General features: G+C 45.3%; 2 protein-coding genes across 18 annotated transcripts; both read left to right on the top strand.

Annotated features, from left to right (window-relative positions):
• Positions 1-1,608: 1,608 nt before the first annotated feature.
• Positions 1,609-17,875, top strand: LOC147058504 (transducin-like enhancer protein 4). Of its 17 annotated transcripts, none has more exons than XM_085909976.1 (21): positions 1,609-1,798; positions 1,976-2,041; positions 2,368-2,453; positions 4,933-4,996; positions 5,088-5,132; positions 10,114-10,176; positions 11,207-11,281; positions 11,374-11,575; positions 11,934-11,953; positions 13,671-13,793; positions 13,933-13,986; positions 14,059-14,211; positions 14,351-14,483; positions 14,673-14,845; positions 14,920-14,996; positions 15,061-15,310; positions 15,378-15,625; positions 15,809-15,956; positions 16,037-16,187; positions 16,265-16,341; positions 16,404-17,875. In XM_085909976.1, exons 2-21 carry the CDS (start codon positions 1,997-1,999, stop codon positions 16,509-16,511), a joined length of 2,295 nt encoding a protein of 764 aa, XP_085766102.1. In that variant the 5' UTR covers positions 1,609-1,798; positions 1,976-1,996; the 3' UTR covers positions 16,512-17,875. The 17 variants fall into 17 exon arrangements, with proteins under 17 accessions (XP_085766102.1, XP_085766097.1, XP_085766101.1 ...); XM_085909971.1 differs by having other exon boundaries at positions 2,356-2,453; XM_085909975.1 differs by having other exon boundaries at positions 1,609-2,041; positions 2,356-2,453; positions 11,377-11,575; positions 11,937-11,953; positions 14,354-14,483.
• A 3,206-nt stretch (positions 17,876-21,081) lies between these two features.
• zcchc8 (zinc finger, CCHC domain containing 8) lies at positions 21,082-26,399 on the top strand. The gene is made up of 14 exons (XM_085910787.1): positions 21,082-21,319; positions 21,952-21,991; positions 22,069-22,143; positions 22,238-22,340; positions 22,425-22,502; positions 22,780-22,883; positions 22,981-23,046; positions 23,143-23,203; positions 23,273-23,403; positions 23,487-23,629; positions 23,910-24,016; positions 24,114-24,200; positions 24,280-24,388; positions 24,636-26,399. Exons 1-14 carry the CDS (start codon positions 21,124-21,126, stop codon positions 25,634-25,636), a joined length of 2,301 nt encoding a protein of 766 aa, XP_085766913.1. The 5' UTR covers positions 21,082-21,123; the 3' UTR covers positions 25,637-26,399.
• Positions 26,400-26,577: the final 178 nt, after the last annotated feature.

Here is a 26,577-nt window from a genome sequence, read left to right as displayed (position 1 = left end):
GTTAAGCAAGATTTACGCTGCTATTCTATTTGATGCTAACCCAAATTGCTGGGTCATGTATACCCAATGCATTGGGTTAAGGATTTCACTCACTATGATGAGTTAAGAAATGGGTTGCCAGGTTATCCGGCTAACGATGGCTAATGGGCTATGCTATGTATGGCTCATCTTAAATATGTTCATCCCTTTGGGGCGACTGAAAAAGGTCTCTATGGCTCCCCCCCCCCCCCCCCCACACACACACACACCCGCTTCCTTCTTACCACCACACATACACAGTGACACTCATATCCAGCTCGTCACCTGTCACAAAAACCTTCTCCGGAGCAATCTCCTGTGCATCAGCTGCCAAATGAAGTTCCTCTTTAGAAGACCCCCCCCCCAAAAAAAACCCCCTGATCTGTCAAATCGTCAGAGGCTCGGTGGCCGGCGGCGTAGGCAGCCTTCGTGTTGAAGCCAATAATCCGGCGTCGGGGTTTCAGGCGCGCAGAGAGCCGTGATTGACAGGGCTCGATATGAGGCCCTCGCCTCACTTGACATTTGGGTTTCATAAGGTCTGGAACAAAAGGCAGGGGCAAAATAATCAGAGACGGGCGCAGGCAAATAAATCTGTTTATTCCTCCTCACCTAACACCGCCCCCCCCCTCTCGCCTCCTCACTCACTTCAGCAACTCCCCTGCTCGCCCACATCACGGTTCGACCGCTGGAGAGGATGGAGGGGGGCGGGGGGGCACGATATTACCTTTTCTGAGCCTTAGTGGATTCAGGCGCCACGACAGCGGGTCACTTTAGGCCCTGTGCTTACCTGAGATATTAGTTTGGATGTGTATTTGGACAGTGTGTGTCTGTGTGTGTGTATTTGGATACACAAACCTGGTTGTCTGTGTGAAGGAACAGAAAGAAAGGTTGAAGAGACAGATGAAGACAAAGCTGTCCAAGTGTAGTTGATTGTTTTGAAGAGCGGGAGCCACATATTGGCACTCGATGTTTGAGAATATCAGGCTCGATTGAAATACCTCGGAATTGGGAGAGGTAGTAGTCTTATTACGCAGAGAGGCATATGAAAAAAAAAAAGTGGGCGGAACCCATCCTTGGTCATTTGCCCTAATTTTATTTGGCTGACCAAGCAAAAAAAAAGTATACTAGCACTTTAAGATCATGCCATGGAGAGATGGCTGATATTATTTTCATGTTCGCCTGGGTCATCAATGATAAAACACACGTAAATCTACAGATTGTTCCAAACCTGTGTCATTTAACACCAGACAGAGCCGTGGAGCCCCACGTGGGGTGCCAGATCACGTCTCGTGCTGAGCGAGTAGTGATTGGACGATAGCAGGAAGATTGGCAGGCAACTCTCGCGCGAGGTAGTCTCTTCCACCTCGTCATTGGTCACCCCCCTTTCCCCGCCCCCCATGAGAGAAGCAAACCAGGAAGTTGTAGTTTCTTACGTGGCTCGCGCGTACACATACCGGCGTGGATTAAACTACAAATCCCGACGTGACGTCGAAATAGCGAATGTGTAATTGCGCTCGTTTTTGACTGGCTGCTTCTAAAATATAGTTCGGCGAGGAGGGGTAAGGGGGGGCGAACGAGCAGTCACTGTCGCTGAAGTGGTCGTCGCTACTGGGATGTGCGCGTCAACCGGGGAGAGAAAAGTGGGAAATTAACCGGTTGCCATCACAGCGGGAGGACAAGTGGGGTCACGACATGGCGGAAAAGCACCACTAAAGAGGAAATTCTACAACATAGGCGACTACGTGGGGATATATTCTCTTACGCACCTGACTATCACACGGTGTGAGACTTTTTTTTTTTCTTCTTCTACGATTTGACTGCGAGAATGGCGACCGGCCAAAGGTCCGAGGATGTTCTCACTCGGCTGGCCGCCTTCTAACTGACTGACTGACTGACCTTTGACGCACGGGAGCGAGCCACGCTTGACTCTTTTGTTTCTTGTTCTTTCGCCGACAAGGAACTTCTCCATGCCTTTTTAATGATTCGAGACTTGACCAAGATGTACCCTCCGGCGCGGCATCCGGTAAGTACAAAACAGCAGCCGTGTTGTCGACAACAAGGTTATACCGTATTAAGAGTCGCGCGCCTGATGCGTAATCACTTTGGATCGAGTTTCCGTGCCATTGCGCGCTCGCACGGACAATTGCGCTCATTGAAAGACTTGCGCGCATGTCTCGCGCGCGTGTGTGTGGCTAAAGAGAGACATGATGAAGGAAGCCTAAAGGCAGCGAGTGACAGAGGTCCATTGTGGTCATGACAGTGGAACCTCAGTTGTCTCAGTTTCCCCTCTCTTCTTCTTTCTGTTCATCTTTCATGGTTCGTTCGCTTTGGTTTGAGCTCCCACACCAGCCCGGGCAGCCGTTCAAGTTCACCGTGTCCGAATCCTGCGACCGGATCAAGGACGAGTTCCAGTTCCTCCAGGCCCAGTATCACAGGTGAGAAGAAACGCATCCATGGATTTTTGGTCACAGGTGAGCTGGGGCCTAGCCTAGCCTAGCTTGGTGGGTGGAGTACATCCTGAATTGGTCGCCAACCAATTGGATGGCATATATAAAGACAAACCGCCGTTCACAACTTGAGTCTTTGATAAATGCGTGTTTTTGTCAGAAACCATAGAAAACGTATGCATGCACAGGGAGAAGACTAATCACCACACAGAAATCGAAATGATGATGCATTTTTTTTTTGTGTGATTGATTTTCTCTTTTGGGCCCAGACACCTTTTTTAATTTGCATGCTGTTTTGCTATTTAAAGTTGGATGCTCTTTGTTTTACAGTGATTCGAGCCAAACCTCTGCGAAAAGCAGGCTTGATCACCTTAATTCCTAGCTTAGCAATTAGCCTGACTTCTCCATCTTTCTTCATACTGTAGTCCCTCGGTGAGCACGATTTTTGTCAGAAGCGTATCATATTCGCCGTAATGGAAGTTTAACCTTACTAGCGAGCGACTGAATAGCAGCCAGCCTGCTTTAACCTACTGTAGGTTATGTTGCCGCACATTAATGCAGAAAGCCCAGCAAAGTCGCTCAATTATCAGAAAAATTAAAAAAATCTGTCATTCCCACTTTTGCTATCCAACATGTTTTGACAAAGCGCAAAATACTAACTGCAAGACTGAAACTAGCAGTAGATACGCTTTTAAAAAGAAAAAAATTTAAATAAGTCTTCGCCCGACCCAATTGGACTTCCAGCATAAGACCCCTTTTTTGAAAATGAAAATCGACCTGATAGAAAACAGTTTCTGGACGCCCATCCTGGCGAGCCCACGTTTGCCCCAGTTTCACCTATTATACGCTAACCACAGGTAAAGCCCATCAACCTCCGTATGCACGTCCGCCCCTGCGAGTGCAAGAGGTGTGAAATACTTTTTAGCCGACATGATGAAGTGTGAAATGTATTGCTCGCGGCAGAACCACAAGCACCACATAGCAATGCATAATAATCAGCCATCTCTGGCCCCCCCTGTAATTATTGTCCGGTCACCTGGCGAGTGTTGGCCGGTGGCTTTCTTAAAGGGCCGGAGCGAGCGGCACGATGCGACTCCGCAGGAGGAAAAAAAAAACAAAAAAAACAGAACTAGCACAGGAAATGTTTGGGGGATTTTTTTAGACAAAGGCACAAGATTGAAAAAAGTGCTTCGAAACGTCTCTTTGATGGGTTTAATTTGGAAAGAAATCCACGAATGGTTACTTAAGCCTTTCAATCGATGGCCATCCTCTTCTTAACAATGAGATAACTGAATTGTTTTTATGTCAGACGGAGAAATAAAATAAAACACTTGAGGAGAAATGTGAAATGGGTTTCTCCCTTCACCTTCTGCTGTTACGAAACGGAATGTTGTTTGTTAGAGCATTAGGTGACTCTTTCAGTGAAACAAAAGCAAATCCTTCTTTTGAGTGTTTAATATCGCATTTGTTCAACTAAAGAGTTTTTTTGCGGGATTTGATGAGATTGTTGTATACTTTGAGCAACTGTAATATATGTGGCAAAGTTATTGTAGTTAAAATAAATGTAAGAAAAAATCCATTCATAAAATTATTTTTTCCTCCAAAAATAAAGTGCAACTACATTTTATGTTTGTAAAATTAACTATAATTATTTCAAAATGTCCTTTGTCTTTGTCAATTAGTTTCATATCAGATCAGCGTTTAGGATTTATTTATGTATGTTTATTGTGATATAACTTGACGGCTATACAGAACACAGAAGGTCATTTTACAATTGTAGCTTAGTTTATAATAATAATATTTGTTTATTTTTTTATCTTTCTGTCCACAAATACTCCATCTATAAAAAAAAAACAATAACTAATAATAAAATGAAATATAAAACAAATAAAGCAAGCAAATCCAAGTCTGCCAAAAATAAACCACAAAACAAAGTGGCCATGTGTCTCCCGAATCTGAAGGTGCGTCTCAAAAGCAAGCAAGATGTCTCCCCGCTACTCCTCAATGTCTTTCAGAAAAGCCACAAATGCACTCGTAGTTGCTCAGTGGTGCGTCAGCATCCTTACTTTACCTGCGCTGACGAGGTCCGGCCTCCCATCATACCATAAAACACTCACACAACAGAGTCACCGCGCTAAGTGGACACTTTCCCGTAATAGACGAGAACGAGGAAAGGGTTAAACGCCGGCCGAACCACACTTGTGATATGGACCCTCGTTATGTGGTGGGTTATTTTTTTTGTCTATGGTGCAGTTCAGGCCTCACATCGTGGTTGGCGTGATCGTCTATTGATCCATTAATTACCGAAATGCACGTGCTGAGTAAGTGTCTGCAGGGGAAGTTCTGAAATGCCACATTAAAGTAGCAGGATGTGGTCGTACTCAGCTTTTGTCAGAAAACTGAACTGTGTGCACAATTTTGTTTATGTGACACTGATTTTTTTTTTTTTTACCCTCCTCCATCTCAGCCTGAAAATGGAGTGTGAGAAATTGGCAAGTGAGAAAACGGAGATGCAGAGACACTATGTCATGGTGAGTTTCGCACCCCGAGTCGCTGTGTGTTTTGAAGCAAAAAAGGAAAAAACACGTTTCATTTACTTCGCTCTGATCTTTGTTTTTTCAGTACTACGAAATGTCATACGGACTCAACATCGAGATGCACAAACAGGTAGGCGAGCTGTGACGCAAACAAAACGCGCCGTGACCGGTGGAATTCACTCAGCCCTGTTTGGTTATGAATAATAACTTTGCAGAAGCAGATCACAAATATTTTCAAATTGTAGTGAGCATTAATCGCCAAGTCGAGTCAGGAATTAATCAAATAACATGACTATTTTTTCTCAACACGTTCACAATTCAAGTTGGGACAAAGTGAAAAGCCATTTTGTGTCTTTTTGCTTATTAAACAAATGAGCCCTTGATGGGCTGTCGATCATGTCAGTGTCATCTAAATAAGTTCTGTCCCCGTCCCTGGAGCTACTCAGGGGTCACTAAGGTAGGTCCCGGGGGCACCAGGTAGCCCCCAAGGTCAGTCCAAAACGTTTCTCACCGATGATTTGCGAGGAATGTTGTAGAATTTGAAAGTGTCAACACTGGCCGAGATCTGGATTTTTATTTTAAATACACTAAACTCATTTGCAATGGCCATTTGGGGCTCTTACTGAATTTTAATGTTGGTCAGTATGGAGAGCAAGGTAGTTTTTTTTTCAAAATGGAACTGTAGTTTGTCATAACTCCTCCGGTAATCCGTATTATTATTCTGCTCGTTAAAATATGACGTTTCCACTTGTAGAAAAAAAATGACCATCATTTCGAAGGATTTAAAAAAAAACGGATGAGATGGTGGCTTTAAATAAGCTTTTGCAACCACATTTTTGTTGTTTCCGAAGGGCAAGCTAGTGTCATTAGCATAAACATCTATCTGTTAAACGCTCATCAACTGCAAGGTGAAATGAGCCACGGCAAGCCGCCGTCCATCTGTATGTGTGTGTGTGTGTGTGTGTGTGTGTGTGTGTGTGTGTGTGTGTGTGTGTGTGTGTGTGTGTGTGTGTGTGTGTCCAAGACTGAAAGGATTTGAAAAAACGCTTCGCCATGCATTGTGTGTTTGCCCGCTTGTGTGTAGCAGCCCGTTTGTATAAGCTACGTGTTGACTTAGTGTGTTTACTGTATACGTGCGTGAGTGCACATTGCGGTTATTGATTCCATTTTGTGTGCGCCGTGGCTCCTTGTGTCATGTCGTGTCGTCTCGCGTGTGTGCAAAAAAAAACCAGAGCGTTCATGTACAAGAAGTCCACGAGGGAATGTTGCACACGTCCGCAGCTTTTCACGGCGCGCTAATCAGAGCCGCGCCACGTAATACGAGGTGTCCGTATAAATCCCGCCGTCGGCCACTTTTTTGAGGCCCGTCACGGGCACGCGGCCGAGATGAAGACGCTCACACAAACGTTGTTTGTTTTATCCCCGGGTGGGCAGTCCAATGATTTCCGCCGCCGAGGGCGAATGGCTTCCATCTGCCATTTGTGTGTGTCTCTTGTAGAAGCAAACGATTTTAGCCGGGCGTTTGCACGCGCGAACTCCCACACAAGCGAGGCTCTGTGCAAACGTGCGGCTTTGCCAGTCGATGTGACGATTCGACTCCCTCACAAGAGGTGGCAGAACGGCCGTGGTAAATCGTCAGCGCTTTCGGACGGCCTCACGCCCGATCGTACAATCCCAAGATCTCGGTCGACTTTACCTCGTTATATTCAAAGCGGTGTCGTAAAGATAAAGTTGGAGTCCATTTTTTTTTTCTCCTTCTAATGTAGGGAGGTAAATAAGAGTCAGAAGAACAAGCTAGCTGAAGATTCGACTTAACTTGCCACCATTGGCCGCTGAACGGATGTGGAGATTGACTCTCGGGCGGCGGCGCTCAAATCCCTTTATGGCAGATGCTCTCCCTCCCACCAAGCGAATCTCTGATATTGCTTGTTTAGCATTTTCCGAGGGTAATAGGCCCATTGATTTTCGCCTCGGCTCTCTGTTTTATTTACACAGAAGGACCACGTCGCCCGGGGAGCGAAATGTACCAACACTCGTTAAAGAGAAATTGACTTGTGGACTGAGCTCGGAGCGAGCTGCGAAAAGGAGGGGAGGGGGGGGGGGTGATCCGCCGCCGGGGCTTCGGATCCGGCGACCGAGCTACAAGAGGACAGCTAATCAATTGCAAATTAGTGTGACTGAAAGGGAAATAAAGCAAGCGATGGACGGGCCGAGACGGAGGGGAGGAGATGGTGGCGAGAGGCGGAAGTAATAAGACGGCGTGATGGTGAGAAATGGCAGCGATCTCAAGCAACCCTGACAACTCATTTACTGCGGCAGATGGGGGGGGGGGGGGGGGCGCATTCGATTCACTCCAACGATTCAACGTTATTTTACCATTCAGTGTCACTATCGGAGATAGATTCGGATCGAAAATTAAAAGGAATGGAAATTACCCGGAATAAATTTTGCTGCCGGAAGAGTGCAGACAGGTGAGCTAATCTTAGCGGGCAGTTGAAGCAAATGCTCCAAACGAGTTTACTTTCCATGATCTGAATGAGTCATGATCCATTTGTGAATCCCAACGGAGTCACATTTTTTTGAATCTAGACTAGCAGGGCGCCTGTCTACAAAAATCCCGCGTTTAGCTTTCGGCACGGGCAAAACATATGCCGTCCTCTAATCCAGGGATGTGATCACATCGTAGTTTCCTTCGGAGGGCCATGATGACAGTCAACCCCCCAAAAATGTATGAACACCTCATATTATATACAGTATAAGCTACAAAACAAATTTTAGTAATCACACATGAATTTATTGCACAATTTTTCCACCGGCCACATAAAATGATGCTGTGGGACATATCTGGTCCCCCGGGCCTTGAGTTTGACACCTGTACGCTAATCTAGATTTTTTTTTGGGGAGGATTTCAGAATTTCTTGGTTCCTCTTCTCCAACTGAACACGCGTTCAGCTGTTGAGATTCGCAGCTTTTAGCATTTCACCTGTCTCCCCGATCAAAACGACTCCCGGTTAACTTGGAGATGACATTTAAAAACCGAAACAAAGTGAGCATTGATCATGTCATATCAACGCTTTTGGACATTCTGTGTGAGTAGCCTTTGTTCCACACCTTGTGTTTCCCTGCCTGGCTACACATGCAGACAGTCCGCCCGTCCGTCCGTCCATCCGTCTGTCAGTCCCCAGGGGAATGAGGGCTCCATTAGTTGTATTAGCTGGTGGTGAAAAGCAGCACTGATGTGATGCTTACAAAGCTCCACAAGGGAGATGGACATTTGATCTTCTCTCTGACCCAATCTCACTCCTGGGCGACTGCCTGGTTTCATTTATGGGATGTGAGCAGGTTTTTTTTTTTTTGGGGGTGATGCTTTCAAGCGACATCTACTGCGATAAGTGGATGACAGTGAGCCGCCGCCATCTTGTTATTCCCCAGAGGCTACCTACGGTAGATTAACCCGCAGTTGCCCCAAGGGTCAAAACCCAATACTACTCGATTACACCAGCATTTGAAAATTAAGAAATTAATGGGTCAGGTCCTGAGGAAGTCGTCTTCCCTTCAAAACAGAGCTTCTGAGAAAACGAGCATCGGCAAAGCAATCCTGCTGTCATCTACTAAATTGATCAGAAATTTTGGTGGAGCAACCTCGTCAACCGTTCAAGTTTGATCGATACCGTAAAGAGATTTGCCGTCGTATCATCTGCAATTTCCACCAAATGATGTTATTGCCTCTCCCAGTGTGCAGCGTAGCAAAAAGGAAATTGTTTCTAGATTGATATGTCGGCGTACGTCGCCATTGGTAGAAATTGACGCGTCTCCGGCCTCTTTTCTTGTTTGCATGCTCGCCGGGTTGGAATTGCACTTCTAGCACTTCCTCTGGGAAGGTGGATCAGGCAATTTCCTGTATTAAAAAAAAAAAAAAAAAACACCTTGCGGGGGTGCGTTGCTTTATAATCTTTAAAAGCCAACCCTTGGGTTCCGTAAAAACATCTGATGAATACAGAGTAGCTTGGGGAAGTGCGTTCACGTCAACCTGTGTGTGTGTGTGTGTCCACTCTCGTGGCCTGTGGCGGCTTGTGTTAGTGCTGATGTTAGGGTTTATAAACTATCTTGATCGTATGATTATGTTGGGATGTAGACTAGAATGATGAACTTTGTTTGAACCTTTTACCTTCCCCTGATTCTGAACAGTTGAACCATTCAGTTGTTGAAGTTCTCCAGGTGGTGTGGAGGCGTCCTTGTTTTGCTCCACTAGAATTTATGTCCACGGCCTCGTGGAGAGATAGACTGGGACCCTCCCAAGTGGTTAATCATTTGTTGAGGTGCCCACTACACATGTCAAATGTCACCCCCACCTTGGCTGACTCTCACCCCCACCCTTCTTCTCTCAATAAAGACTCTCTTGCATGACTTCAACGGCAGACTTTGTTCGGACATTGCTGTATCTACAGTACCGAACAGATTCTCCACTTGCAAGTGTTCAAAAGGCATATTGTCTCTCTGTTTGGTTCTTGCAAAATAAGTTAGAGTTAGAACATCCCTAACAGCTGATACCAACTTCAACTGCGACTTCACCTCTGTCAAGGTCACAGACATGAATTGAGTGCTTTAAGGTTAGATTTAACCACACACACACACACACACACACACACACACACTTGCATTTCGATTGAACTTTTGCTTACTTTTACTTTCATCGCTAGGTTTTTTTGCCAACTTAAAAGTCAGGTATTTCTGTGTTGGGAACCCCACATTTAAAAAAAAAAAAGATATATTTGTATGATAGTTGAAGCCCCACCCAGACGACTTTAAGAATTAATTCTCTCAAAGTGTAATGGACAAGTGGCTGAGTGACAAGTGTCTCTTTCTTTGTGGAGCGCAGGGGTTTTTTTTTTTCTTCTTCAACAAGCCATTTTGCCATCACTAATACAAAAGCTTTCAACAGCACAGCATAAATGACATTCTAACATCACATCAACTTGCCATACTGACTTTGACGAGAGTTTATGTCGCTATTTACCTCTCGGAATTGGCATTTATGTGCCCACTCTTTTGTCTTCCAGGAGGAGACTGTGACACATGTATGTTTATTTACCCACTTCTTTGTCTTCCAGGCAGAGATTGTCAAACGGCTGAATGCAATCTGCGCCCAAGTTGTGCCCTTCCTTTCTCAAGAGGTAAGAAAATAAATGGCTGTCAATGTTCGTTATGGAAGAGGCGAGACGCACGGACACACATTCCCGCGCGGGCACACCGACAGATTATCCTGCTCGGGATACTTGAACCTATTAAATGTCGCCCACTTACATATGCAAGGGAAGAGTATGTGATTGGGTGCCGTGTTTTCATCGTAATACCTTTGCTATGGAATGCTTGTGTGTGTGTGTGTGTTGAGCAGATAAAGACTCGCAACTGCTCGCCTGCGTATGTGCCAAGGGGGTGGGAAGAGCAGTAAAGCGCGAGTGTGTAGTCCACAACTCTCCTCCAGATTAGCCCTGGATTAGGAGGCTTTAAAGTGGATTAGAAATAATGGCATTAGACAGCGCCGCCGCTGCTGTTTGCTGCACGGCCCCGAGGCCCGGCGAGGATGGAGGCAGTGAGAGGAAAGAGGCTTTTTTTTTTTTTTCTCTTCCCCCGTTTTGTTTGGATTCACTGCTACACTTGGCGGTGGTTAATGTGAAACGTAACACAATCACGTTGCGGCGGCGCAGGCAACCCACAGTGGAAGCATCTTTTTTTTTTTGTCCCTTTTTTCGGAGCGTTAACATTGTGTTGACGAATTTTCAATTTCTCTTCCGTCGTGATCTTGTAGTTTCGTTTCAATATGGTAGACCTCTACAAGATATGACATCCACTCTAATAATATAGAAATTATTTGAAAGAATTAAATGTGTTTTCTTTTACAGTACAATGAATGATGAAGGTCATTAATTTGCTTGTCCAAAAAAAAAAAAAAAACGAAAACACCATAACACAAGATAAGGCTGCGAGGTCCATCTAACAAGCTGCAGAATTTGTTGTTGCCAAGGTCATACATTCATATTAGGACAAAAGAAATGTTCTACAATTGGAAATTGTAATATGGTCTTAGACAGAGGGCACCAACTATATTCCTAGCACATGAATCGATTTCTCCAAAATGCTTCCAGTTCTTCCAGCGGATGGTTAGCATCCGGATGTAACTGATATGTCCTGATCTTGTCTCAGCATCAGCAACAAGTGGTTCAAGCGGTGGAGAGAGCCAAGCAGGTCACCATGGCTGAGCTCAACGCCATCATTGGAGTGAGTATCCTTTTTTTTTCTAATTCCATTTTTGACACGGATATGGAATAAAAGCTCACAGGACTTTCTCCATTCCTGTGTGTGCGCATCAGCAGCAGCAACTCCAAGCTCAGCACCTCTCGCACGGCCACGCCATCCCCGTCCCGCTCACGCCGCACCCGGCGGGCCTTCACCCCCCGCCGCCCCACGGCGCCGGTACCGCCGGCCTGTTGGCGCTCTCCTCGGCACTCTGCCATCAGCTGCCCCTCAAAGACGAGAGGAAACACCAGGATGGCGCCGAAGAACACCCGAGAGGTGCGCTAAATCCTCCTCTCCGTGTTCCTGTTCGTTTTGAACAAGCAAGATGACGGGAAGGGAAGTTCAATCATCCGACAAAAAAAAAAACGATTCTCGTTTGAACCGGATCCGTTAAACTCTTCCGCCGCGGTACCTGTTGAATTTCAACCAGCCAGCGTTCACTCCAAGCCGCGCGGCTAATTCCGATGTAGCGTTACCTTGTCTTGCATCAGATCATCTTCTTTAAAGCGTTGAGTCAGTCTCACAAGTCCGAGCCAATTAATTGTATTTATCTGCGCGTTGCACATCAGGTTGATGTGATAACTTTCATTCTGAATCTTTTCTTTCTTTTTTTTTTTCACACCGTCTACCTCAGCAGAGAGAGATTCTGTGAAGGTGAGTCCTCTGCGGATCTGATGCCCGAATTTGTGTACAAGTAATGAAATGTGATTTATATCTATATATATATAAAGATATATATATATAGAGATATACATACGTGTGTGTGTATGACCCCTTAAAATAGTATCAATAGCAATTTTGATGAGGATTTGATGTGCCTCTACTCTGGTTTCAAAACATTTTTGGCCCCGGCTGTGTTTTAAGATTCCGAGATGTGCAAATGGAGACCAAAAAAAAAAAAAGAGCAGCACGCTTAGCAAAGGACTAACGTTACAGCTTGCAGTAATTAGTCCCTTAAGCTCAGCCTTTTCCCATGGCAAATGTTTGGTTTGTTGAATAGTCAATGAGCGGATTAGCATTTCTTTATTCCAGCCGCCTGCGCGCAACTGTCAAACACACGCACGCACGCACACTTAGAGGCTTGCACGTTCACTGATGTTTGGGAGTTGCACGAGACTGGAGGAATGCTTCATATGTTATCTCCCCCCAGTGTAGTCTATCCTCTTCCACACAGACTCGCAGCTTTAGGCACTGTGATGAAAACGATTAGTAATGTACGAATGTGTGTGTGTGGTCTTGTGGAATCGGTAGCAAAAAAATAAGAAGACCAAAATGATGAATGCCTTTCATTAGCACCCTGTGGGAGATCGAAGGAACGGACGCACAAACACACACACACACGTTTAGAGATGCTCTTTGACATGTCACTTCATGAAACCAATGAGCCTCTTTGTCAGCGGTCTCCAGTTGCCTTGGCAACAGTCCACTGGGTACAGTGTGTGTGAAATGCATGAGCCTCTGTGGCTTAATGTCCTTGGTGTTCGCACCTCGTACGTGGGTGCGGACGGCACATCGCACGACACGTTGGCCGTTGGGAATTATTGCCGCCGAGGTGTTTTGAAAACTTCAGGGGCCCTGTTTTTCTACCCAGTCTCGCACAGAGCGCAGTTTCTCACGTTTAGTATTTTCCTAGATGGACATAGGTAGAAAGGGGCGTTTGCGCCGTTGTGGGAGGGCACACAAACCAGTTGAAATTCCTTGCCCCCAGATAGTGGCCGATACAGGGTAAAAACCGGACTTACTGTGAAGTCAAACCAAAAACAATAAACACACCAAAGGGTGAATTGCTAACCAAAACAGCAGCAGCAATGCAGATATGTCGAAAATGATTTTTAAAAATGCTTCGAAAGACCAAATTCGAACAAATTTACGGCGTACTAAAACGTAGCAGTGCTCCACGCACGCACATTCCGTACGTACACGCGCACTCTTGCGGCAAACCTTGCTCCTCCCTTGTCATCAACACCTGCATCACGGCAAAGGGCAGCGGAAAGGTCACAAGCGTGAGTTAGTGGAAAGGTCGAGTTAAAGGTCCTGCTTTATTTTTCTTCTCTCTGTCGGTCGGCTGCGGGCGAGAAGCGCTTCCCCACGAGACGGCAATCGAGAAGGTCCGAGCGATCGTTAGCCATGAGCGAGAGAAGTGTGCAATTAACGTTGATGCGCAACGTCCAGGATAAATATTCGAAAAATGGGAGACACGCAAACAAACGCGTCCTCCAGTCTCGACCACCCAGTTTTTTGGTTATTCGTTTATGTTTATAAAACAAAAGCGCGTGCCAATGTCACCAAAGGCTCCACATAAAAGTTACTGTGATGGAAATTTCCTTTTGGACGTGGTCACTTTTCATGGTGAAGTTGTTATTTCTTCCAGAGCTCATCTGTGTCTCCGTCCGCCAGTTTTCGGACTGGAGAGAAGCACCGAGGTTCCGCCGATTACTCCGCCGACAGCAAGAAGCAGAAGACGGACGATAAAGAGTTGAGCTCCACGCGCTATGTAGGTTTTTGAGTTGACGGGAATATTTTTTTTATTTTCCATTCCGACGATTAAATTCCACGGAACTTGACAATGTGTTATTTTTTTTTATCCCACATAGGAAGGTTTCTGAATTTCTTTCTCTGTGAAAATCTTCTAGGAGAGCGACGGTGAGAAGAGCGACGACAACTTGGTGGTGGACGTGTCCAACGAGGTAGGACGGCGGTTGGCCGAGCGTCTCGATGGACAAAATGAAACAGCTTTCCAAAAACAACCACCTGTGTAGGATCCGGTTTCTCCCAGAGGAAGCCCCGCCCACTCTCCTCGAGAGAACGGATTGGACAAGAGTCGCCCGCCGAAGAAAGATGCCCCCTTGAGTCCCTCTTCTGTCGCCTCCTCCAGCAGCACCCCTTCATCCAAATCCAAAGAGATTAATTCGGTGAGTCGTCCATGTATCATCTCTCTAGGTAGGAGAAAAAAAAAAAAAAAAAAGCATCCTTCACAGTGTCATTTTTTTTGCGCTATTATTAGCGTTGTGTATGTGTCACCGGAAATAACACTTGCCTTGTCTTCTGGAGAAGAATGAAAAATCCACAACACCCGTTTCCAAGTCCAGCACACCCACATCCCGCTGTGACGCGCCCACTCCCAGCGGCACCGCCGCCAGCCTGAGGGCAGCTCCGAGTAAGCCGGCAGGAGTCGAGGCGATCCGTAAGTGTTTCGAAACATCTTCCGGATGCAAATACGTTGACTGGATTGATTCAGATGCCCAAACAGAATTTTCCCTCGAAGAAAAGAAATTTGTCATCGTCGTAGAAAGTTAGGCTAACTGTTAGCTTAGCAGGTATTTCAAGTGTTCCCTCCGTTCAAGCTGATGGAAGAAATTTGTCTGGTTTGCAGCACCCGGCCTGCGCACACCGCTGGCGGTGCCGTGCTCGTACGCCGGCCCCTTCGGAATGGTCCCTCACCTCGGGATGAACGGCGAGCTGAGCGGAGCCGGCGCCCCCTATACCGGCCTGCATAGCATGAGCACCGTGGCCGCCGCCGTGGCGGCTTACGGACGCACACAGGTGGTACGTACGCAAAGCGCAGGCGTGTGGTGCGAAAAAAAACAAGCGCCGATATCTTTTTTTTTTTTTTTCCGTAGGTGGGATTTGACCCTCACCATCACATACGTGTCCCCGGCCTTCCTCCGAACCTCTCGGGCATTCCCGGTGGAAAACCGTAAGTTTCCCAAACGATGTACACGACGGACATACGGTAACCGTAAGAATTTCTTTGCTTCCAGAGCCTACTCGTTTCACGTGAGCGCCGACGGGCAAATGCAACCGGTACCTTTCCCCCCGGACGCTCTGATGGGCCCGGCCATCCCGCGTCACGCGCGACAGATAAACACACTCAACCACGGCGAGGTGGTTTGCGCCGTCACCATCAGCAACCCGACCCGTCACGTTTACACCGGCGGCAAAGGCTGCGTCAAGGTTTGGGACATCAGTCACCCCGGCAACAAGACCTCCGTGTCGCAGCTGGACTGCCTCGTGAGTCACGTCGCCGAGGAGTCGATATCCCAAGCGCCGGATTCGAATTTAAGGTGTGTGCCTTCAGAACAGAGACAACTACATCCGTTCCTGTCGACTGCTCCCCGACGGACGCACGCTCATCGTGGGAGGCGAGGCCAGCACTTTGTCAATATGGGACTTGGCCGCACCGACTCCGCGGATCAAGGCGGAATTAACGTCGTCGGCCCCCGCCTGCTACGCCTTGGCTATCAGCCCCGACTCCAAAGTCTGCTTTTCGTGCTGCTCCGACGGAAACATCGCCGTCTGGGACCTTCACAACCAGACTCTGGTTCGGTAGGCTCCCGAAGGTCTTGCTTTAAACTTGTCTTTTTTTTGGGGGGTTTATCGTAAGGCTAAAACGGGTTGCTTAGATCAGTCACAATATAAATCGAGATGGCCTAATTACAATTCCCGAACTTTGTCCCTCAACTTGGTTGTCAAACCAGAAGGCTCTTTTCTATCATTCTATCACCGCAGACAGTTCCAGGGGCACACCGATGGAGCGAGCTGCATAGATATCTCCAACGATGGCACCAAGCTTTGGACGGGAGGCCTGGATAACACCGTCCGCTCCTGGGATCTCCGAGAAGGCCGGCAGCTGCAACAGCACGACTTCACCTCACAGGTCGTGCAGAAATGTGATTTGAAAGAATTTTCAAATTGACGATGAGATTTTTCAATTGCCGCAACCCGCTCTGCTTGCAGATCTTCTCACTGGGATACTGTCCGACCGGCGAGTGGCTGGCGGTGGGAATGGAGAACAGCAACGTGGAGGTCCTACACGTCTCCAAACCTGACAAGTATCAGCTCCACCTCCACGAAAGCTGCGTGCTCTCGCTGGGCTTTGCGCACTGCGGTGAGTCGAGGTCGGCCGCCCGACCCCGCAGAGGTCAAGTCCAGCGACCGGCTCATTCGCCGCGCTGTCGCTTGCAGGAAAATGGTTCGTCAGCACGGGGAAGGACAATTTGCTCAACGCCTGGAGGACCCCGTACGGCGCCAGCATCTTTCAGGTAAGTCGGAGGAAGAGTTTGGAGACACGCGAGACCGACTTTTTCCCCTTCCCCTCCGACAGTCCAAGGAGTCGTCTTCAGTGCTGAGCTGCGACATCTCCGTCGACGACAAGTACATCGTGACCGGCTCCGGAGACAAGAAGGCCACTGTCTATGAGGTCATATACTAGGGCACCGTTCCCCCCCCTCCCCCCCGTGTACCATATGTCATGTGTAAAATAGAGCTTTTCGTTGTTCCCGGGACTTTCTAAGGCTTTTCAGAAGTTGAACGAAGCACAGAGTTTTTTTTTTTTTAATGAGTGAATGGAATGTCCATGCACACTGAGCAAACTGTATGTTGTGAAAACCATTTATCCAGAGAACATCCCTTTTACTCCTTGTTTCTTTGTGTTTGCGCCACCTACACGACCTCGTTTATTGTCGACATACACAATATAACGTGCGTGCGTGCGTACGGCTGCTTGAAAGACGACCGCGTCGGTCTCGTCTCCCGCACTCGGTGCCTTTACGCTCCTCCTTCCAACTGCAGATGTTTTATCCTAGTGATGTTTTGTTGGCATCGTTTATTGTAAAATTGGAATTTTTTTGCCCCCGTTTTTGTTGTCTTAAATCACAGATGTTCAGTATGCCACATTTCTACTTTTCACACTTGAGTTTTCTCACAGCCTATCACGCAAACTGTCATGAACAATGTGGGCTAGACTGACGCTCAAGAAATTCTCGATGTTCGTTTTTTTTTTTTGGGTCAAGAAATGACATACACACTGCACAATGTGACTGCATGCTTAGTTCCAAACAAGTTGACCAATAAAATCACGCAAAGTGAGTCAATCAATTTATCATCTTAAATATATAAACTACAGCAAATATGTCAAGTCACGTGAACAAAAATTCAAAAAAAAAAAAAAGCCAAACACAATTGTTATATATTTTGGGGGATAAATGTAAAAGTCCAGCTGGTTTATTATTATTGTTAGTGGCAGTAAATCATTTCCATCACTAAGTATAAATGTAGACATTGGAAATGAGTCAAATATGATTAACAATGAATTATTATTAATCACATGATGGATCACACTTCTGCTCATGACGCCATTTTTCACAGTTATAGTGCGGTGGAGATGCTTGAGGTGCCCGTGCATGCGAGAATGTACAAGACTCATTCGCTAGCTGCCTTTATGTTACAATCCGTTATCATCTCGTTAATCATGTATTTTTGTTCTCGGTTCTTTTTGCACTTGTTTAGGTTTTTTTACTACTGTAAAAATAAACTCTGTAACTTTCTCTTGATTTGTTTTATAAAGAAACAACAACCAAAATGTTCCCGTTATCGCAAAGTGATACCGAATGATTACATCCACTGACGGTGCATGAAACGTTCAAGTCGGAAGACGTTAGGATGGGCTTGGATAAGAAATGTAAACATGTCATTATTTCACTTTGAAAAGAAACGTCCTGCTGTGTTTCTTCTGTATAAATGGTCTTTTGTTTTTTTTTAAAATCGAGTCTGTAGTTGATTTTATTAAATTATTGTGTGGAGTTTTTGGGGTTGTTAGATGTGTTCATTGTTTCATAAACCATAAGTTCAAATAGAAATACCTAAATATACCAAAGTAAAAACCAACATTTTGTCAAGAGGGATAAAACTATCGGGAACTCGCACTGCCTCGTCCCCGATAGAGGTGCGTCCCTTTTTGTGTTTTTTAAAAAAAAATCCTGGTGTTGCAATACTCCACTCGTTGTTTGAAGTGGATCATTCAAGTGAGGGTTGTGGAGGATGATGATGATGATGCCTCCACCATTACAGTGAATGATCCTCCTGTTAGCGCTCTCCAGCAGCAGGCCCTTCAGAGCAGCCCGAAAGGTTCGACCATCATGCCGAACGAGCCACCCCACTTTGGTGTGTTATATTAGAAGCTCTTATAGGGTGGCAAATTGATCACTTTGCAGACAAAAATAGGAGGAGGATTAAACAAACAAACAGAAGATGGACTAGTCGAACATGGTCAAACTGTTGTAAATGAAACATGCAGCGGATGGCGCTGTTTAAAAAAAAAAAAAAACTGCTTCTGACTGTAAGGATGAGTGATTCAATTGTAAAATGAATGCAAATTTTATTTGACCTAAAAAAAAAAAGTAGAGAATATTGCAAACTGCAATTAATGTCAAGCAATAGGGAAAATACAACAAACGACGTTTTTAAAGTATTTACCAGCAAAATCCTTGACGACGCCACAATGTCTCCACCAGGGGGCACTAATTCCCCTTTTGAACACCAATAATTCAGGTCTCGATGCCACAAAAAAAAAAAAAAACATAGCCATTAAGTTATTTGCAGAAATGCTGTACAGTTGCACATACCTGAAATTACTGCTAAATATCCGTATTGTATGTCTTTCTCTATGGTTTATCTTTTGTAGTGTGGAGCAGAAGGATCCGCCTCTGTATACTGTTGCCTTGGAAACAGCATATCTTGCATGAACATGCCAATTTGTTTCTAATTGGACTTGGACGAATTCAAGCAAATGGTGTCAATTTGATCGCAAGTTTAAAAAGAGACGACTGTGACATTTCTTACAAAAAAAAAGTGATGAGAGCAATTCAGTACTCTGTTACAGGGCTGGCCGATGAATTAATTCATGTCGATGCCGCCCCTTAACGAGGTTGTGCCCGTGAGTAGCACTCAGAACTCAGTAGCACTTTGATATCTTTCATTTAAAGCCAATGTCAGCCGGTAATGACTTCTTTTAGTCGGGAAACTTTATAAAAGTGGATGGAGGAAAAAGTTTGGGGTGGGGGCTTCTTTATACATGTGTCTGTGCTTTCTGGTTTTCGTGAGGACAAAACTTTGTTTACACAGTCATTTAAACCTCTTGCAGTGTATAGACTGAATTCAATTTAACACGGATGATTGTTCGGCGCCGTGTGCCCTGCGATTGGCCGGCAAGCGGTTCAGGGTGTCCCCTGCCTACCGCCCGATGACTGCTGGGATAGGATCCAGCATGGCTGTGACCCCCATGGGGACAAAGCGGTATAGAAAATGGATGGATGGAATAACAAAAAAGCGCAGAGGACCAACTGGTTCAAATTTTAGCCTTAAGTATCGGCGGATGGTATCGGCATCCTCCGCAAGAGCCCGATACTTAAAAAAAAAGGCTGGTATCAATACCTCACGTCCGTATTCGCCCTTCTTTAATTTGTGTAAAAGCAAAACTGTTTCATAAAGATATGATTATTTTGTCCCTAAATTGCATCACTTTTGTTTTACTTTTCTTTTTCAGTGTATCTTCATTCACATATCGTTGGAATAGAAACGTTTATGATTTTAAGGCTCCTGTTTTGTGAATTGTAGTAGTACAGTAGTGTGGCCATTAATGGACTTAAAGTTGAATCTGAGTATTCCAAAAATGTTCCTGTACACAACAAACTTCATAAAAAAAAAATTGGAATTTCATACAGCTGGGAGTTTCACATTGTCATTTGTCAAACATTTCCAAAGCATTAATTCCATGTGTCTCCCACTTCCCCGGTCTATTGTGTGAAGCACTCTCCAGCTCTGTTCTCCAGCTGGCAGCTTTTCATGCCTCGACATCCATTCTGTCACTCCGCTGCCTGCCACGGTTGGCGAGGAGGCGGTCAGAGGTCACGGCAAAGTAGAAAGAGCCGGGACGTGCGAGAGTGGAGGAGCGTGCGTTTCCTAAGAAAACATGAGCAGCCCATTGGAGCGGAGGTCACGGGTGCGCCGGCCGAGCGTTGGAGGAGAAATGACGTGAAATAAAAGCTCTCGTTTGGAATGCTCTTCAACGCCACTCTGACAAATGGACGCTGCCTCTCATCACGGCGGCAGGGTCACAAAGAGATGCTTTTTGCCGCTTTTAAGCCGACGCTGATTTCCATTTAAAAACCTCTTTAGCTCACATTTCGAAATGAGAAACAGCACGCGTGTTTAAGTGTTGCCCTTACCGACAGAATTTGGTTCGAATCCCCAAATGGATATTAATTGTGCCGCTCAAACAGTTTAGCCTGCTTTATTTGCATCCATCATCATCAATTTCTCCGACGTTAATGATGACAACCTCTACAGAAAATGGGTGAATGGTTGTGTTATAGGACCAACATGTCAGTTGGAACCACTCACACTGTCATTTTACATATTAATTTGGATTGATAGCATGTCATAAAAACGATTGAGTAGATCGTTTTTCATTGCTATCAGGCATTTAATCAAATGCAGAGTACGCAGTGGTATGTTTATACTGCACTTATATTTTTTTGAAGGCATTCTAGCACACTGAAATAATTACGAGAACGTTTAAAAACATTGAGCGAGAACAAGAGCAAGGTACTGCGTCTCCATCTGCTGGAAAAATAGAAAAATGCAATTCTTCATGACGCCACTTGTGTGCATTTTGTATTGCTCTTTGTAACAATTTTGAAAAAAATGATTGTTTATTGCTTCGTAACCATCGCGGGTAGCCTCTCAACATTACAAAAACAGCAACAAAACAAAACAGGAGAAATCCTGTCAAATTTGGCGTGAATTTTAAAGGAAGAGCTGAATTTTTTGCGTGATTCGAAGATTTGGTATACCTCCTCCCCCCTAGAGGGCAGTAACACGCCGTGATGCGTCGACACTGCTGGAAATCTGACAAATGAAAGAAAGAAAGAAACCAATCCAAGTCGCCGTTTAGGTCACATGATAGGACCGTGCCATATCTGACCAATCAACGCGAGCTATTTTTTTTTTACCAACGCTCTTCCTCTCCTTGACCCGGGGCTACAATGGAAAAAATGGCTGAAGTCTATTTTGGAGATGCGGAGTTGTTTGAACAACTGGATGACTTCAACCCAGCCCCCTCACACATTCGTTTCTCGGAAAAGAACGACGCCGACACGGCAGAAGATGAAGAGACGCAGGGGCTCCGGAGTTGCCTGGACGAGCGTGACGACTCCATTGAAAAGTTAACAGAGGAGAATATCCTTGCGGTGTTCGCGCGCATAGCAATTTCAGATGCTAACTGCTAGTTAGCCGTCAGGAAAGGTTTCTTTATCCATCCATTCATTTTCTTAACCGCTTTATGCCCCCCCAAATCACTCCAATTTGGGATTTAACGCCCACCCATAACATAAGCGATCGACGAAGAATCACAGTTGCTATGGTAGCAAGCAACAAACTTCGCCTTTGGTTGCCATTGAGAAGAGAATTTAACATAAACGCAGACGTGGTGCTGGTTACTTTGTCTTGGTAAATCGTTATCGTTCAAGATTTAATAGTTGGATTAACAAATAAACAACATCAAGTTTTGCCTCTTACATGTAACAGTGGTTGTCACAAAACAGATGGTCCTAAACACACATTAGGTTAGGGCATGTCATGTTAATTTGCAGTAACGCTCCAAAACTGACTTCCAATGACGATTATCACCAGATTATTGACTATACGGATTTGTATATGTACACATATATGTCGTAATTGACGTGCTCAATATAAGTCATGCTCCACAGTAGTTACTTTCGACTGGATTGTGGGATATGTTACTATTTTGACCACTAAGACTTTTTTTATTTTAACATTTTAAGAATCGTCAACCTTATCTTGTTCTTCACATAAATCGTTGAGGCGAAAGCTGACGATCCTGATGCGGCCCAGGTGACAATATGACACGGCAGTGGTGGGGTTTCATTTCGAAGACTTGTGGCTAATGTGTGTTTGCTGTTTGCCTTCAGCGGAATCAACATAGAAGATGTCGACATCGATGGCCCCATCGCGCAGATTATTTATTCCAACAATGCTATATCAAAGTAAGTTTTAAAGTCTCTAAAGTAGGGTTTAATCCAGAATGTTCAGAGCAAAGTCCTTTTTCCACATAAACTGATCAAGACTTTTCTTTCCTAGGCAGTGTCGTCAAGAAATCGAGGATAGCGTCTGTGGCGTCATACTGAAACACCAAGAGGAAAATCGCAATCGACGCTCAGCATTATCACACCTGAAGCCTCAGGTGTGTGTGTGTCTTGGTATAATATAGAATTAAATAGATATAAATAATTTTGCTTTCCACCCCAAAAACCTGTCCTCCGTGAAGCCATCGTCATTTGCCTTGGACGAAGACCCACAAAAGGTGACCTCCACCAGCGCGAGAACAATATCCGAAGCTTTTAAAGTGAGTACGCACGCAGCGACTAACTTTGCTTTCATGGGGCGAGAAACGCACTCGACTACATAAGCGACTTAAAACGCCGCCACTCACCTCTCCCGCCTTTTTCTGTTGCCCATTTGACAAGGAATTTATTCAGAACACTGGACAGAATGAACTTTGTTTTTGTAGCACCTTTAGGTTTTGGAGATATTTTCATTTCACCATGTGGATTTTTCCATCATAGCAATGCTGCATGTAATGTAAATGACATCACTTTGGATCAATGTTGTGTGTGAGATAGGTGGTGGGCAGCGTGTTGTACTTTGACAGCTTCAGTGTGGACAAATTGGGCCAGCCGCTGTTTAACGACAACCCTCAGCACACCGACGGATGGGAAGTTCCAACGTATCTTAAAGACACGGCTGAATCCAGAGCCGTCTGGAGCCTTTTGTTGTCGCTTGTGTCTCCTTTATGAATTGTCCTTTCCTTAAGTGGCACAAAGCTACCAGCAAGTCTTCGGCCTGGTTATCGGGACAGATGGACAAGAAATAGACGTGAAGGACAAAAGGTGGTCGAGAAAAACCTGTTATGGATCGCTTTAAAAAAACTGCCGAGTTCACTAATTTACTAATTGTAACATTTTGATTATTTGTGTCCGTGGCAGGTCTAAATCGATGTGCTTTAACTGCGGCTCGGATGCGCATCAAATGAAAGAGTGCCCCAAGGTGAGTCAACGCATGTTCGGTCTTTATGATAAAGACGCCGGTATAGTGGCCTCGCTTGTGTGTCGTCAGCCCAAAGACATGGCAGCCATCAACGAGAGAAGAAAAGAGTTCAACCAGAGCCAGGGCGGTCTCAGTAACCAGCGCTACCACGCAGACGAGGTGGAGGAGCGCTTCTCCAAATACAAGCCCGGCGTCTTGAGGCATGAAATGCTCGTCGCACGCGCTGGCGATTGAACTCAAGCGCCATTTGTAAAGTGACGTGTGTGTTTGGCGTTGTGTGTAGTGAGGAGCTTTTGTTCGCGCTGGGATTGGACGCCAATACCTTGCCGCCGCTCATCTATCGCATGAGACAACTGGGCTACCCGCCAGGTTGGCTCAAGGAAGCCGAAATGGAGAACTCGGGTTTGACGCTCTACGATGGAAATGGTAGGACTACTTGTTGTGTTCTCTCAATTCATATAATGGGCATTTATTTAAAAAAAAAAAACAACACTTTTCCATTATATGTTCTGAAAGCAAGAATTAATTTGCATAATTTTGAACCCAAGACGTCAGTATTCAAAGTATCGTATTTTCCCGTGATCAACCCACGTGACAATGAAAGCGGTGCAGAAGATGAATGAGTTATACACATTTGTTTATTTGGGGATTTCTATTTTTTTTTTTTCTGTCTGAATCAATCTCTCGCTGTTGTTTTGATGTCTAGTGTCAAATGACACCAGTATGACCAGCACACAAAACGTCTCTTACGATGTTTCCAAACTGGTGGATTTCCCTGGATTCAATGTGCCCACACCACATAAAGTCAAAGATGTGAGTTAACGACACAGTTACCTACCTATGTTTGTTTTATTAGGGGAAAGGTCAGGGGCCAAAACGAAAAGCTTTTGTCTTTTGTGCTTCCGTGCAGAAATTCATGCGCTACAGTTCAGTTCCCATGCAGAGCAACCACTTGAAGCACAACTACGCCGCTTACTTGTCCACCCACTTTGCTCCGGTAACATTAAACACTGGATTGTGTTGAACTCGGCCTACCTTCTATTTGTGTCATTATCGTGTAAATGACTTGTCAACAGCCAGACGGCCCGAGCAGCAAGAGGCCCCACGAGTCGGACTCGTCCCAACAACGCAGGAAGCGGCCCAGGTCCAGCCATGATAATAATTCCGACATGGATATTGAATCAGGTAAACCCCAAATCATATTCGTGTTCAATTTGTGATAGCTGGTTAATGGGTTTACTGTAGAGTCCTGTGTTTTTTGCAAAAATGTCTAACAATCTGTTTAGCGTTTTATTGGTTTATATGACCCGATCCTTCTTTCATTTGCGTTTTCCCACGTCATTATTTTTTTCTTCATGGCAGAAATGGGCATCAGTTATGTGCTGATTTTTGCAAATGGTTTGACAAAACGTTTGACATTCCTGCCCTCTAGATCCCGGAACCCCTTACCACATGCCCCGCCGCAGCAACTTGGGCTCCCCTTGCTTCAGCTCGCCACCGCCTCTTCCGCACGGCACACCGCCCGACACCCCGACGCCGCCGCCCTTGCCCAAAAGCACGCCGCCCCCAACGCCAACCAACGGCTCCCCAGCGGCGCAGGGGCCCCACTGGGTGGTGGTGGACCAAGCCACGGAGGGGACGGAGGACGAGCTCACCCTGGAGGAGCTGGAAGAACAGCAGAGGCTGATCTGGGCGGCGCTCCAAAATGCAGAAACGGCCACCAGTAGTGACCCAGAGACGCCGGCAATCGGAACCCCTGGAATGGGGTCCCCCGGCACGTCCACCCCAGTAAGAGGCGACTCGGAAATAGAAAAACTTGTAGAAGTGGGTGACTCTCAGGATGAGATTCAAATATTGCCTGGAGAAGTTTGTCCTCAGAAAGGTGGCTCACCTCACCTGGCCGGAATCCAAGATGGCAGCACCCCAAGTCCTGCTGTGATCAAATTCTCAGACGATAACCTTCCTCTTGCCCAATCTGTGAACAACAGCACACAAAGTCCTTCTGCACTCGAATCGCAACGAGACCATCCTCAAAAATCTCCGAATGAAAGTCCTGAAAGCCCTCCTCCACATAAATTACAAGAGGTGAGCCCCCAGAGTCCCAGTCCCTGCAAATCCCATAAGGACAGTCCCGAAAGTCCTGTTCCCAGCAAATCCCAAAAGGACAGTCCCCAAAGTCCTGGTCCAACCAAATCCTCTGAAGACAGTCCCCAGAGCCCCGATCCAGATTTCCAAGATGCAAACAGGCCCCCCAAGACCCTGACTCCCAAGGTGTCAGCCGTTCCCCACCGGAGCCGCTTCGCCGAGGGAATCGTGCCTTTCGAGGACACCCCCGAATTCACAGAGGTGGCTGAAGCCACGGGGACGTACGTCCGCATCAGAGACTTGCTCAAGAGTTCGCCTCGCAATTTAGCCAAGAAAAAAACGGACTGATAAAAGAAAAGAATCTTCTTGCTTGGATCATGTTTTTACTTGTGCTTTTTTTTTGTGTACAGCATCTCCAAGGCGCAAAGGGAAATCTTGCCAAACATTTTTAATGTTTTTTTTTTATTTTATCATTAGTTTTATTTGTAAAAATGTTAATTTGTGACAAAGTGGATTTTGTCTTTTTTGGTAGCACTTACGCAACAGTTTGAAGTAAACATGTCAAACTTGCTGCAGTGTCTATTCAAGCTAGAGTGTATTTATTTTTGTATTATTTTTCTAAAATGTTTATCCATTAGATCACAGGGCAGATATTAACAACCATTTTTACTCGCATTCACACCAGGAGTATAAAGTCTGGATCCTAGTTCAAAAGTAGACCATGATAAATTGTCTCAAAGTTTACTAAAACTCAACTAAAAAATTGTTTCAATAGTGGCGGTAAATAGAAACATTTTTGCGTGTATATATAGAATAGAATAGAATAACCCCTATTGTCATTTTACAACTTAATTGTACAACGAAATTGGAGAGCTACTCTCTTTCCAGTGCAATAAGAATGAAGGAAAGAATAACCAAAAAAACTAACTTTACGAAAATTAAGAAGTATAAAGAATAAAAGTATGAAATAAAAATCTATTTAAATAAAATATAAATAAATATTTAAACGATGTTGAACAAACAAACATGGCAATCTTTTTTGGTACAAATGTGTGACATACAGCCATATACACCTACCTATATAAATAATAAAATGACAAAATACAACAGATATATTCAGCTGAATGGAAGAATTCGTTCATAAAAATTAAAAAGGTTTTTTCTTGATGAGAAGTTATCCATAAAATGATGGATAAATAGAGCAAATCGGGTAACTACACGATCCACGTTATACACTTGGTTCAATTAGCCAATCCGCTGCATTGACCGAATCTGAGCACCACTACGGC

The sequence above is a fragment of the Syngnathus leptorhynchus genome, chromosome 4, assembly GCF_054491065.1.
Source record: "Syngnathus leptorhynchus isolate UIUO chromosome 4, UIUO_Slep, whole genome shotgun sequence".
NCBI lineage: Eukaryota > Metazoa > Chordata > Actinopteri > Syngnathiformes > Syngnathidae > Syngnathus > Syngnathus leptorhynchus.
The sequence above is the reverse complement of the archived record's forward strand: the minus strand, read 5'-3'. Positions and strand labels throughout refer to the sequence as shown.

Bases quoted from the DNA above. Each gene is read 5' to 3' on its own strand.
- LOC147058504 (XM_085909963.1), top strand. From the start codon at position 2,272: ATGACAGTGGAACCTCAGTTGTCTCAGTTTCCCCTCTCTTCTTCTTTC. The intron at 4,997-5,087 runs GTGAGTTTCGCA...TTGTTTTTTCAG, and splicing joins TGCAGAGACACTATGTCATG to TACTACGAAATGTCATACGG. The intron at 14,484-14,672 runs GTAAGTGTTTCG...TCTGGTTTGCAG, and splicing joins GGCAGGAGTCGAGGCGATCC to CACCCGGCCTGCGCACACCG.
- zcchc8 (XM_085910787.1), top strand. From the start codon at position 21,124: ATGGAAAAAATGGCTGAAGTCTATTTTGGAGATGCGGAGTTGTTTGAA. The intron at 23,404-23,486 runs GCATGAAATGCT...CGTTGTGTGTAG, and splicing joins TACAAGCCCGGCGTCTTGAG to TGAGGAGCTTTTGTTCGCGC. The intron at 24,017-24,113 runs GTGAGTTAACGA...GCTTCCGTGCAG, and splicing joins CACCACATAAAGTCAAAGAT to AAATTCATGCGCTACAGTTC.